The 12,358-nt window shown below is 51.5% G+C and overlaps 6 protein-coding genes across 6 annotated transcripts; 3 read left to right on the forward strand and 3 right to left on the reverse strand.

Moving 5' to 3' along the window:
- Positions 1-217: 217 nt before the first annotated feature.
- On the reverse strand, positions 218-2,292 carry MRS44_018751 (uncharacterized protein; the record flags this gene model as incomplete). The annotated part of the gene is made up of 7 exons (XM_065615259.1): positions 218-425; positions 558-787; positions 846-1,185; positions 1,235-1,324; positions 1,378-1,390; positions 1,450-1,530; positions 1,812-2,292. 7 exons carry the CDS (start codon positions 2,290-2,292, stop codon positions 218-220), a joined length of 1,443 nt encoding a protein of 480 aa, XP_065471331.1.
- Positions 2,293-3,873: 1,581 nt separating this feature from the next.
- MRS44_018752 (uncharacterized protein) lies at positions 3,874-4,643 on the forward strand (the record flags this gene model as incomplete). Its single annotated transcript, XM_065615260.1, has 3 exons — positions 3,874-4,032; positions 4,228-4,241; positions 4,301-4,643. 3 exons carry the CDS (start codon positions 3,874-3,876, stop codon positions 4,641-4,643), a joined length of 516 nt encoding a protein of 171 aa, XP_065471332.1.
- Positions 4,644-5,164: 521 nt separating this feature from the next.
- On the forward strand, positions 5,165-6,429 carry MRS44_018753 (uncharacterized protein; the record flags this gene model as incomplete). Its single annotated transcript, XM_065615261.1, has 2 exons — positions 5,165-5,286; positions 5,340-6,429. The coding sequence occupies 2 exons, from the start codon at positions 5,165-5,167 to the stop codon at positions 6,427-6,429; spliced, it is 1,212 nt and encodes a 403-aa protein (XP_065471333.1).
- Positions 6,430-6,533: 104 nt separating this feature from the next.
- On the reverse strand, positions 6,534-7,149 carry MRS44_018754 (uncharacterized protein; the record flags this gene model as incomplete). Its single annotated transcript, XM_065615262.1, has 2 exons — positions 6,534-6,896; positions 6,943-7,149. The coding sequence occupies 2 exons, from the start codon at positions 7,147-7,149 to the stop codon at positions 6,534-6,536; spliced, it is 570 nt and encodes a 189-aa protein (XP_065471334.1).
- Positions 7,150-10,126: 2,977 nt separating this feature from the next.
- Positions 10,127-10,875, forward strand: MRS44_018755 (uncharacterized protein; the record flags this gene model as incomplete). The annotated part of the gene is made up of 3 exons (XM_065615263.1): positions 10,127-10,285; positions 10,334-10,626; positions 10,674-10,875. The coding sequence occupies 3 exons, from the start codon at positions 10,127-10,129 to the stop codon at positions 10,873-10,875; spliced, it is 654 nt and encodes a 217-aa protein (XP_065471335.1).
- Positions 10,876-10,881: 6 nt separating this feature from the next.
- MRS44_018756 (uncharacterized protein) lies at positions 10,882-11,788 on the reverse strand (the record flags this gene model as incomplete). The annotated part of the gene is made up of 3 exons (XM_065615264.1): positions 10,882-11,150; positions 11,212-11,529; positions 11,581-11,788. The coding sequence occupies 3 exons, from the start codon at positions 11,786-11,788 to the stop codon at positions 10,882-10,884; spliced, it is 795 nt and encodes a 264-aa protein (XP_065471336.1).
- Between the last annotated feature and the right edge of the window lie 570 nt (positions 11,789-12,358).

Here is a 12,358-nt window from a genome sequence, read left to right on the forward strand (position 1 = left end):
GCCCCTGCTCGCCACTCAGCCCGAGCCGTAATATCGACCTGTTCCACACCCGACCGCGATGGCGCCTCCCTCCGCGCAAACAAGGAATGGTTGACTCCCCTGCCGCCATCCAAAAGGCAATACGTACAACAGAACCAGCCCCAGCTGCATTAGCCTGGCCGAGTTGCCACTCCGCGACCCTCCGTCAGCACAGTGCCCACACCCTACTGCAAGGGGATCACGGTCCACCAACACCTTGATCGAGGCGCCCACTAACCTCGAGTGCCAGGGCGAGGGCCGATCGCTGAGAACAGACCCGCTCACCCCATGTTGCGGGTTGACCAGGCCAGGTTGCAAGGTCAAGCTTGAGCAGCATCCCAGCCGCAACTTCCTCTTCACCGGCGATGAGTTCGTGAGACAGGAGGGGCAAGCCTGGGCGGCCAACCCTTTTTTGTGTTTAATTAGATAGAATAGGATCTAGACCGATTATTAAATAATACTACCCAGTCTAAGGCACACTTGAAGAGGAGATCCCACGAACCCACCCAACACCCGCAAACGGCAGAACCTCAACTTACTCCGGCTTTTGACCGTAGATCACCGTGACCAACCTCCATAGATGAAGCTTCGGCGATCGCAAGCCCCGACGAACACCATGCGCTAAATCAATAACCTCTTGATAACTCCGTTGGAGTACTCCAGCGGCTGCTCGTAGAACAAGCCCTTCGAGATCGCAATCTAGGGCAGCAAGATGGTACCGACCAGTTTCTTTTAACCGTTCGTCTTTCGGCCAGCCACCGACGGGCATCTGCAGTGTCCAATACTCGGTCAGCACAAGTCAAATCGCCCCAAGGTCATGGAATCACCTTGGCCCAAGTCCTCTTGATATTCGTAAATCCAGCCCGCTTCATCGCCTCCTCCACCTTGCCGTCTTCCACGATTGTCAATGGCCGATTCAACTTGGTTCCTGCATCCTCCAGGACATTTCCCCATTCGTTCAAATCAGTATAATCTTCGAGACTTTCGTGGTTGCTCTGGAAACGCGGCGATATGCCCCTGTACTCGAGGTATCCGCCGGGGTTCAAATCTTTATACCGTCTCTCCATAAACGCATCGCAGTTTGAGATGCACCCATCCATGCCACGAACATGTATGAAATCGAAAGGTTCTCTGAAAGTCGATTCCAGATTGCAGTTGTCGACTTGGCTATGTCCGAATCAGCGATTCGCTCTGTATTGAATTTGTTACGACGTACAAACGGAGGTTTGGGGGGGTCCAGTTGGGTTGAATGGGGGAAATGTCGGTGGCAATAACGTGAGCACTGGGATGTTCGTCGGCAAATTCTCTGCTTGCTCATCAGCTCTTGGTTCCCAAATCTAAGCACCGCTTTGGCCATACATAGCCCAGATTCCTAGAGTCGTTGGCCAATCAGTTCGAGAAATCAACGCATTGAACCGATGTGTTGCTCACCTGTTCCGGTCCCAATATCAAGAACACGCTCCATAGTATCGTCAGTCCGGACCGTCGCATGTGGGGGCTCACGAGGAATACCTGTACATTCCCGATAGGTGCCGAATATAGTTTCCCTTTATCAAAGCGCAAAAAGCCTTCATGGCTGCAGAGCTTTGTTGTGAGTAAGGCATCAGTTGAATCCACGGGGTCCCATCTTACAGTATGTCTAATGACTCGCTCTGCTGTTCATCATTCGGCCACCTTCTCAACTCAATTAGCTGACGGTCACGTAGTAGGTATGGGCTATACTGACAAATACTTATCGCCGTCTCCAAGGTCGGCATGATACGATCTTCCATTTTCATGTACAAATTCCAAACATTTGGAATCGAGAGACGACGTGGAGTCGGCATCCGAGCCGTCGTCAAAGTCCGATGTGGCCCCTTCATCTGAGCCAGGGTTCACAGGTTCGCCATTTCGGCCGCCAGTAGCAGAAGACACGAAACTGCCGTGTTCGCTGTGACCAAATCCAGAGTCCCGTGAGCCATATGATGTAAATTCGGCGTCCGCGTCGTCAGCGTGCCCCGATGCACATTGCAACGCGAGTCTTTTCCCTTCTTTAGAGCTAGAGTCATCGTCGTCGCCACGTTTGCGTTTGTTGGTTACGGACTTGGCTGGTGAGTTTGGATGGTCGCCGACCTGTGGTTCGTTCGCATAGTCCGCCGCTCGCTTGGTATTGGAGGAGGGCTCATCGCGGTCATCCACGTTGGACAGTGACTGTGAAGTCCTCCGTGACGGAGCGCCTTCAGCGGACCGTAGAGCTAGTGGAACTCCTCCAGCCGTTGGGACGCAAACAGACATGTTGATCTCGGAGGGTATTCGGTCGACGTTCGCAGAGTACTCCTTGGTTCAAACTCAGGAGCGCGCTAGTCAGTACACAATGAAGAAGAACGCGAGGAGAGGACGAAGTAAGAACAATATACTACGCGTCAATCTCTTCCCGAGACGAAAGAAATCACGATAAGGGTGGAACTGACCGGCACATGACCCGGGGACGTCGCGGCCAGAGTTGAGGCGATCAGCTAGCGCCATACGAGATTAGGCGGGATGATGATTCGCGATTCAATATTACCGAAGCGCTAAAGTCATGCCTTCCGGTGCAAGACACAGCTAAACTCCGAAGCTAGGTTTGACTCCTGTCGGCTGCCGTCTGCTGGATTTAGTGTGTGCTTGGAGAAGGGCATCAAAGAGTGCTCAAAGGCGCTATCATCACTTTACCGGCAGACATTGCCAGCATGTCTCGCTCCGGTCTCCTCGGCACGCGTCCAGCGATCCCCCGCAACGCAGGACCCCAGCCGCGGAGATTTTGGACAGCTAGGTGACAGATTGGGTGTGGTGGACAGAAAACGGCTCCGAGGCGCTGATGAAGGCGAGCCGAAGCCCTCGTCGGGCCACCCCAACAGAACTGACCTCTACATGGCTGACATGTTGACTTCCGAGCCGGTATAGCGACGCCCAGTGCCACGTCGCTTGCGAGACTTGCTCATGATCCTATTGTTCAAGGAATAAAAAATCATGGGTAGCATTGGATCCTTCATGGCAGACGATGGGTGGTTATAATATGCTCAAATGAGGCTGAGAAAAATTCTCATCCCCACTGCTAAATATGTACGTGAGGAGTTTCAAGTCACACCGACATTCAGTCATAAGCATCCGATTGAATGTGCATTTCCAGAAGGTAACATTGAGATGCACGAAGCACCCCTAATGTTGTTCTAAGCCCCTAGCAGACACAGTTTCTCCCCAGGGTCTACAGCGTCTGTACCACAACAACACATCACTCCAAGTAGAGAATTCAGTAAGCCAGTTAATATCTAGCCAGAGCCGGGAGGTAGTCGATTGGTCATCCTCGGCGACATCGATCCGGGGCCAACGAACGCGCTCCTCCGAAACCACACTCAAGCTTGTCTGAGGAAGGCTACATGTGGACTGCCCAATCCCAGAGGATGGATTCATATGAGACTCAAAGTTTCAGCGCACCTCAATTCGTTTCCGAACCCAGATTGTCCCGTCCCGTGTCGAGTCGCTGGGGTGACAAATAATTCTCGGGCTTCATCTGGCTCGTAGCCAAAACAGGCCGGCAAGGCAATCTAGGCAACAACAGCGTGGCTTGCTGGAAAGTGCATCCGAGGGAGGCACTGCTTCGTGATATATGCAATCAAATCCAAGTACTGCCCCTGAACATGATCCCTTTAGCTCCTTCCTCCCGAGTCTACCCCTGTGATCGTTTTTTGAAAAAACGATCACAGGGGTATCCGGGTGGGGCAGCTAGCAAGGGATTCGTCACAGCCAACTCGGGGTCCACTAAACGGAAAGGGGCGAACGGGGCAAGAGCCACTCAGTTGTTTCTTCTAACATCAACAGTTCTTTCCACTATGAACCATGGCCTTCGATCAGCTCGATGGATTCAGCGTACCAGTCAACCAGGACGCACGTTACATCACGAGAGAAGACCAAGAAGCCGCTACCCGTCTGGAGAAGGAAGGACTCTCTCGGCCTTTAACGATTTCCACCGTGACAGCAACATCTATCTACCTAGTGGTATGGCATGAGCAACATGAAGCGGCAGTACAACTGATATTATCGCCATTTACCCTTCCTCAAGTTCCACAACAAACTTTTTATCACGCATTCTTTTGGTATATACGATGCTGCAACGACGGTCCGGCGGAAGATTATATCACGACTGTCGTGGGACGAGTGTACCATATCTACTTTCCACTCGGCAAATGCCAGTTCGGCGAAGATAAGTAAGCGACACGATATCTTTCATGCCTCGTTCATTGCACATATACTTACATGAGGGTAGCCGGCAGGAATTGCCCTTTGTCAATGCTGTGGAGGGAACAAGCTGCCACGACAGGGCACAACTGGGCCTCGATCATCTACAGCAGCCCCCTCATTCAGCGCTCAAGAGGCGGGAGTATGACAGCTCGCACAATCTCATAGCAGCGTACGATACTGCAGCAAAAGGAGACCTCGGACGATCACCAAAAAGACGCCAACTACTTAGCAACGGCCTCGAGTCGGGCTACGGGTCGGATAATTTACAATACGGGCCACAACAAGCCGAGCCAGAGGATGACAATCTGGAACAGGATGAGTTGGGACAGGACGAGCCGGAACAGGACGAGCCGGGAAAAGGAAGCTAGAACAACGCGCGGCGACGGTGAAGAAAGAAGCCCAAGCACTGGTAAAGAAGGCATCAGCAGGGTTGAAGGAGTTAGGCGTCAAGGAGTTCATCACAGCGTTGCCACTTCAGCTGACCGACGGTTGCGTTGAAGTCAACATATCCGAGGATCAGTACAGCTTTCAAGACTCAACAGTGATGTGGGAATGGGCCCAGGAGTTCGGCATTACAGCCCAGGGGACGAAATGGATGGTGTTCCTAGTGTCGAGCTGCTTGAGAATTGTTGAGAAAAAATTGGGAAAGAATGTCTCCGCGCTTGACGAAAGTCAAGAATTAAAGAGAAGGAGGTGGGCAACAGGTGTCCTTACAATGAATAGGATAGTCAATCAGATGGGGATAATGGGGCTTCGGCTTTATGATGTCTATGCCAGTAAGTCTATGTCTGCAGGAGCTTGGGCTGTACTAAACCAGAATTCAGAAAAGGATTTTATATTTCATAATTGCTCTACGAAAGCGGAAGAGGTTCGGAATGCTGTTGCCGATATGACAGCTAAGGCCCTATCTACAGTGGAAATACTCATCTCTACGGATGCACGCGTTCTCTTTCTTCCGTATCTCATTTGGGCCATTTTAGACTCCAAGCTTGAGGAAGGGGAAAAGTTGCCGTAAAGAGACCCTCAACTCCTTCTACGTCTTGACAATTGACACCTTTTGACAGGCAAGCAGATGTCTGCAAAATCCTCGGCTTGGGCGAGTTCGCTAATTTCCAAATCCACTCGCCATTTGTTCCGTTCGATCAGCTGTACTCGGAACAGGAGCGGCTCCAGCGGCCCCCGGAGCAGCATTCGGTCTCTGCCGGAAGCCCGGGGCCCGCTCCTTTGAGCCAAGAGGCATCAACCCAATTTGCAAGCTCGCAATCGAACCGAAATACACAGTCTTTGGCTCCACCAGAGTCAGAGCCAATCGCTATCCGGAACCATGTAGCCGAGACCCCAGGGCTACAGCCGGTTTTGGCAAGTCCTCCTACGACCATCTCCGGTAACGAGGCAGAGACGCTGCCGTCTTCGGGCCCCATGATGTTTGATGTCAGACGACTTCAAACAGGTGCCTCGGCCAATGCCAGGCCTTCCTCAGAGACTTGGTCGGAGAATGCAGGGTTACGGGACCGCGTTGTACCCCACGAGGCCTCAGAGAGCAGGCGTTTCCTTCAAGGACTGCGGGATAGCGTGCCACACTCACCTGCGTTGCCGGTCGACAGACTTCTGGATACATCGCCAAGTTCGCCGCACATGACATCAGTCCAACAGCAACAACGGGTTCTGGAATCGAATCAGCCTCTACAATTTCCGGTTCCAAGTTCCGACAGGGCCCTCCCGGAGAACGGCCCTCGAGAGATACTGAGCCATAGCACTAGCATGGCACCCAACAGCCAAGACCAGAGTGAATACATCCATACACGCCAAGATCTATCCGCTTGCAATCACGCCCCTGGGACCCAAAACCATAACCACCCCGCCACACCAAGCGTACAAGAGCAAGCCGACTGTCGAGCACAGATGCAAATCCCGGGATTTCTACCAGGCCAGCCTGAGTCTTCGCAGCCACGGAGCCATGCCACGGAAGCAGCGGGTGTAGAAGCCCCCGAAGGAGGTGATGTATTAACCCGAGCATCTTCGCGTGACACTCCTAGAAGTGCGTATAACAACCCGTTGGATGATACATCATTTTGGGACGATCTCCTTGATGAGAAGGATCAGGCCAGCATGGATACGCTGTTCAGTGTTCTTGATGCGAATGTAGTCAACTAAGATGAGATATTGAGCTCTGTACAGAGGGGATCTTGAAATGAGATCAAGGGTCTACACAACTGCTGACCGATAGTCTCGTGGGCAAAAGATCAAGGTGCTTGTGCTTAAGGGTCTCTAGATACATCCAGTCTTTCTAAATCGTCTCCCGGTTCCTCGTTGCTCACTTCACTTTCCCCACAGAATCGCAACATGTAAGCCCGAATCGGCCCTCCTTTTGTCGCGAAAAGGACGCCGGCCTCAAGCATATACGCCTCTGATTCCTTCCATTCAATGGCTGTGTTCAATTTGGGTTCCTTTCGTTGCAACCCCACGGTGACCTTTTGTTCGGACGGAAAAGGCCTGGGAATGATAATAGCCCTTTTGTCCACAGGCGTCGTTATTCCCCCCTTTTCCAGAACGACATCTAAACCTCGCCAGTAAATGGGGCAGGCTTCTTTGCCGGGCCAGTTAACGATATAAGGGTTCTTCTTAGTCAGTTCGTCAACATATCATTCTGAGACTCATCAGCCTTACCAGTTCCCTTAGAATATTTCGAGCGGCTGCCTTTTGTGGAGCATCTAATGGTCGAACAAGTGTTTTAACTGATCTCAGGACGACTTCTTGGCGTCTGTCGGGTTCCTGTGGTTCGTTGTGTAGTTCATCTGCACCGTCGAGAGAATGCTGTTGGGCGGGGGACAAAGTGAAGTGCGTGTAACCGTCGTAGGCAATGGCTTTGGACATGATGGCTGTGGTGAATGATGGAAAGCCTCGCAAGGGTATTTATACCTAGCGCTAATTACAAACCAAAACGCTCCATGTCATAGTTGCTTGGGCCGAGTTCGAGATGAGCGAAGCCCGATACCCATTGTTAATGACGCACGAATGCCTGACGCCGGTCGGAACAAAGAATGACCGACAGCCAGGCGGATCACAGTGAGATACAGTGTGTGAAGTTTTGAGTTAACCACCCTATACCTAAACGGGCAACCAAGTATAAGACAAAGTCTCCTTGATCTGCGAAGGCACATACAACAAAAGCCATATCTCAACTCTCACGAGGATTTCTTGGACTCTGACGTGCTGTCTGATCTTCGTGTCAGCAAGTTGGAGTTAGGAGTTCATTCTTAACTCACCGTCAGAGTCGGGCAAAGGTTCCTCATCAACTCCAGGTACTGCATTGATAATATCATCCATAGATACTACTCCACTTCCCTCCCCAACTGTCGAATGTTCTGTGCTGCCTTCTCCATTACGAGGGTCTGGTTCGCTCGTAGACATGTTGCCAAAGTGTATTTGAAGTTTGAGGGGCGTAAGCGTTGTGATGGAGCTTGAAAGTCCGTTACCGAAGTCGTCTAGCCAAGTTGGAGCTGTAGGTTAGCGATTAATGTCCCAAACAACGGCAGCAAGCAAAGCAAAAGTGTGATGCAGCCTTTCGAGCCTTGGAAAAAAGCAAATGTCAAATACAAGATCAAAGTTGAACCGGCCACTTGCCAGAGAGCAAAGTTTGGAGGTTGGTGGCGGAAGTAAACAATAACGAACCTAGGTGAGAATGAAACGTTCAAGACAATGCAGGGAACTGGTGTTCGAGTTTGGGCTGTGTGAACTCAGAGCTTGCCCTTCATCTTAGATGGGGAGGAATCTCCCATCTTATACTCAGCGAGAGCATTTCAGCAACCCCCGAGAGCTGAGCAACTCTGATGGGCCGGGCCACTCCGCCAAAATGAACATCACAACAACCCTGCAGTTGCAGCAGTGAAGTCGCGACAACCCCCAAAGGTGCATCAGTTCACGGGCCACAATCTGCAGCCTCCCTCTTGTCTTGCCCTAGTTTAGCCCGGATGTTGGCAGCAGGGGTTCCATCGCAGACATGCCGAAGGTACTTCATCGACCACCAGGACGCCATGAACACGTCAGGGACATGTTCCTGTTGTCTCCCCTTTGTCGAATGCAAGAAGTCTCAGCCTAGTTGCATGCAGGTTGGTCGCGACCTCGTTCTCGCTGCATTGACATGCAGCAACCGTCGAGGGCGGGAACTCCGAGCCGGGCTCGAGTAATAGGACAGGAGGCTCTGCCAATGCGTACATCGCAACCCTGCAAATGGGATGGCAGCAACTACGAGGAGAACCAACAGCCCTAGAACACTAGCCAGCAGGCCATCATATGCGACCTCCCTGCTGTTCTAGTCTGCTTATGGTGTGGTTGCGTGTTGTTGCCAGCCCGGTTTTCATCATGAGCAACAGCCACCATGAACACGTCAGAAACCTGCTCTTGTTTTCTCCCTCTGCCTAATGCGAGAAGATCCCAGCTTAGTTGCATGCAAGTTGGTCGCGGCCTTATTCGTGTTGCGCTGACCTGCAGCAACTGTTCGAGGCGACTGCGTCGGTCACTCTAATTCCGTCAGGGGTAAGCCATGGCGACCGAGAAATTGGCCATACGGAAGCCATTAGCGCAGCCGAGGAGTTCTCATGAGCTGAGCCATACCGCGCCCTGCCCTCCATCAGTGGAGTGAGGCGGCCAAGCTAAGGATGAGGGAGTGGGCTCGGATGATTGGATTTGCACATAGCGAAGCTCGTATCTCTACCAACATAGCTCAAAGCAATCTTGTCCTGTGGTTGTGTGTTGTTGCCAACCCGGTAAGGAACCTGTTCTTGTTGTCTCCCTTTGTTGAATGCGAGAATATCTCAGCCTAGTTGCATGCAGGTTGGTCGCGTTGCGTTAGCCTACAGCAAACCGCTCACTCTAATTATCAGGGGATAGCCATGATGACCGAGTAATTGGCTATATACACGCAACTATCTGCACCAAAGCACGGTCATAGTAAGACGCGCTGCAAGAAACATCAACCTACAAACCATAAAATGTAGTTCGCTTTCCTATTTTGCCTGAGTCTGACTTTCATGTGGTTGCGCGTGTCTCGGCCGACACCTCGTCGCGCCGCGTGTATCGCAAACACATCCTATTGGATGATCTCGCATGATTGCCATGCAGACCCATGAACTTCGTGGAGATGCCACCAGCAGTGATGATGTTGGTCCTCCTGCGTTGGATCTTTCCATGATGAGCTAGCCCCCAAAGTGGAATTGCTACTGACTTCGTTCTCCCACGTTAAGGGCCTCGACTTGGAGATGTCAGAGACGTTGAGTGGCCTGCCTTAAAAATAGCAATGGTGTCCGGTTGAAGACATCGTGAGGGTAAAAACAGCTACCCGATTCTGAACAACTTATCATAAGTGTATGCTTTATCATAGCTTCGTGCCTGGAATGGCTAGATAAACCTGCAGGATCTTCGAACTCCTTGCTCATTCGTGAGCTCGCCGCCGGGGACCAATAACAAAGGTCAATCGCGCATTACTGGTTAGCGCCCTGGCTCACAAGCTGTGTTCCGTTTCACAGGCTGTGCTCCGTTTCACCGGCTGTGCTCTATTTCACAGGCTGTGCTCCGTTTCGCCGGCTGTGCTCTATTTCACAGGCTGTGCTCCGTTTCGCCGGCTGTGCTCTATTTCACAGGCTGTGCTCCGTTTCACCGGCTGTGCTCTATTTCACAGGCTGTGCTCCGTTTCACCGGCTGTGCTCTATTTCACAGGCTGTGCTTCGTTTACCACCTTGGTGACGTGGTTTTAGTGGGGGGGGGGGGGGCGAAACGGGAAAACCCACATGCCGAACTGAAGAGGGGTAAGTTGCAGCCCAGCCGATGTTTCCGACACTCAGCGTCAGACCCGATGGATTATGAAGAAATCAAGAATGCTGTCCTCAGGGACGGCTTCTTCTCGGTCGAAGATACAGTCATCGGTACCCGGGTTGATGGTTTCGCTCGGGAGAAATACCCATTCCAAACAATGCACGGTCTTGCCCTTCTCCAAGCAACGCTTGATGACGAGGTTTAGTGCATGAACCCCGCATTTTGAGCACAGTCTAACAAGTTGCAGCGAGTCCGAAATACCGTGGAATCTTTGCTTGATCGATGCGGGCTGGGAATGTTCAAAGTATTCGGGCCTCATCCAGACACCGCGCGAGCTCTGTTGAATAGGACGACCGACAAATTACTGGCCTTGACCACGATTCTGTGCCCCAAGGCTTCGAGACTCATCCTCTTTGAAGACAGCCACAGACACGCCCTAGCAGCCGAACCTGGTGGAACAGGACAGCTCGAGCTGCCTCGCGAGACTATGACAGAAAGGGGCTTCAGGGAGAAACAAATAGACTTGGACGAGGGTGGATTGTACGCATCGTTCCTGCTTTTTAAAATAAAACTAATCACGATTCTAGGGTCATAATCGACGGGCGGCTCTTCACTACGGTTGTACAAGGCGCTATGCTCGGGATCGCTTTCGCAGTGCCTGAGGAGCTTGGTCATTGGGCGAAAATGCCTTATCCGAATTCTGCAGATCTACAAAACAAAGTCCGAACTATGGACAGCGAGAGGATTCAGATGAACATCAAATTTGTGGCAGCCAAACGACTGAAATAGCAGTCACTACGACGCCCGTGTACCATCCAATCCAACCATGGCCGAATCATATCGATGCTGGTCACCGACTTCACCAACAGCATTGATGTTGGAATACAGATTGGTCGATCCTAGGTCCGCATCTGCCATTATGAGGGATGGTGTTAGATGAGGGTAACTCCAATCCAAAGGGTTTTGTAACAAGAGCGTTCCTCTCGGGTATTGTAAAGTACCCGCCGCGTCTGATGTGAGGTTGAGAACGTCGTTTCTCATTGGTGCATCCACATGATTGTGACCTGCCATTGTAAGGCCATGACTTGTATAACGCAAGAATTAATTCAGTAAGAAGGGGCATACCAGTTACTGCTTTTACGGCTGCATCGTCCATGATGATCGTATTCTCAGTTGTCTCTGGAACATCCGGGGCCGCCGGCTGCAAAGTTTCGTGGTCTGAAGTTCCACTGCTGGTTGCAACTCCAAGACTAAAAGTGGCCTTGTTGGAAGGCATGAGCCGTGCTAACTCGGCTCTGGCGTTTTTACGTAGCTTTGTCTGCTGCGATTTTGCTTTTCGACTCGGAAGGTCATGTCTGTTCTTGCTGACACATGGGTGGTTATCGAACCTTCGTGCATTATCAAAGCGATCACGACAACCTGGGCAGATTACAACACCGCTGTCTATGCATTTGTCAGTAGCCGATCATTCTGCTCAGGATCTTGGGATAATACGATTCAAGAAGTGTCGTTGTAGGGATCTCATCTCCGTGTATGTCTGGCGGTCTTTGCAATTGGGGAAGGGGCATGAAAGCCTCGTCTGCTTGTGAGACTCTTCATCATCCAGCTGCTGGTAATCCTCGGTGAAACCCAAGCCACGATGTTCCGAGATTTGTTGCAATTCACGCATCAGTTCCTGTAACTCGAGCGTCAAACCCCGCATGCGGTCTTGTATTGCCAGGGACCGTGACTACGCCAGTCAGTGGAGTTGTTGCTAAAAGGACGCAACGAACCTTGTACGAATTGACATGCTCATCAAGATCTCCAGAAGTTTGGAAGAACAACTTGCATTCTCCACATTGCCACCCCTTTCGCAGTTGTTGGGTCATTTCAGCACGGTTTAATGGGATCAGGAGATGGGAACAAGAAAGAGTATGACAATGCGACGGAAAATGGGGGTGGGGGTGAGGAACACAGGACAGTCAGGTGACTGGCCTCAAAACAAAGCGCTCACGAGGTATAAAGGCCATTCCAGCAGGCATCTCGTGTTCCCCGACAACCACCACATCATCACTTTCGACCACGTTCAGCCGAGAAGGTAATGTCCTCAAATCCTACTGAAATGATGCATAGCTCATGGACCATTTCAGACCAGAGTTTCAGCAAGATGGCGCCGTGCCCTATCTGCAACGATACCGGAAAACAAGGGGAACTTGACTGCACCTTATGTAATGGGGGCAAAAACAAGCCACAGTCCGCGTCTCGGCAGATCTTTCATCCCGATTATGCTGGC

The sequence above is a fragment of the Fusarium solani genome (genome assembly GCF_023522795.1).
Source record: "Fusarium solani strain SB1 chromosome Unknown bctg00000017, whole genome shotgun sequence".
NCBI lineage: Eukaryota > Fungi > Ascomycota > Sordariomycetes > Hypocreales > Nectriaceae > Fusarium > Fusarium solani.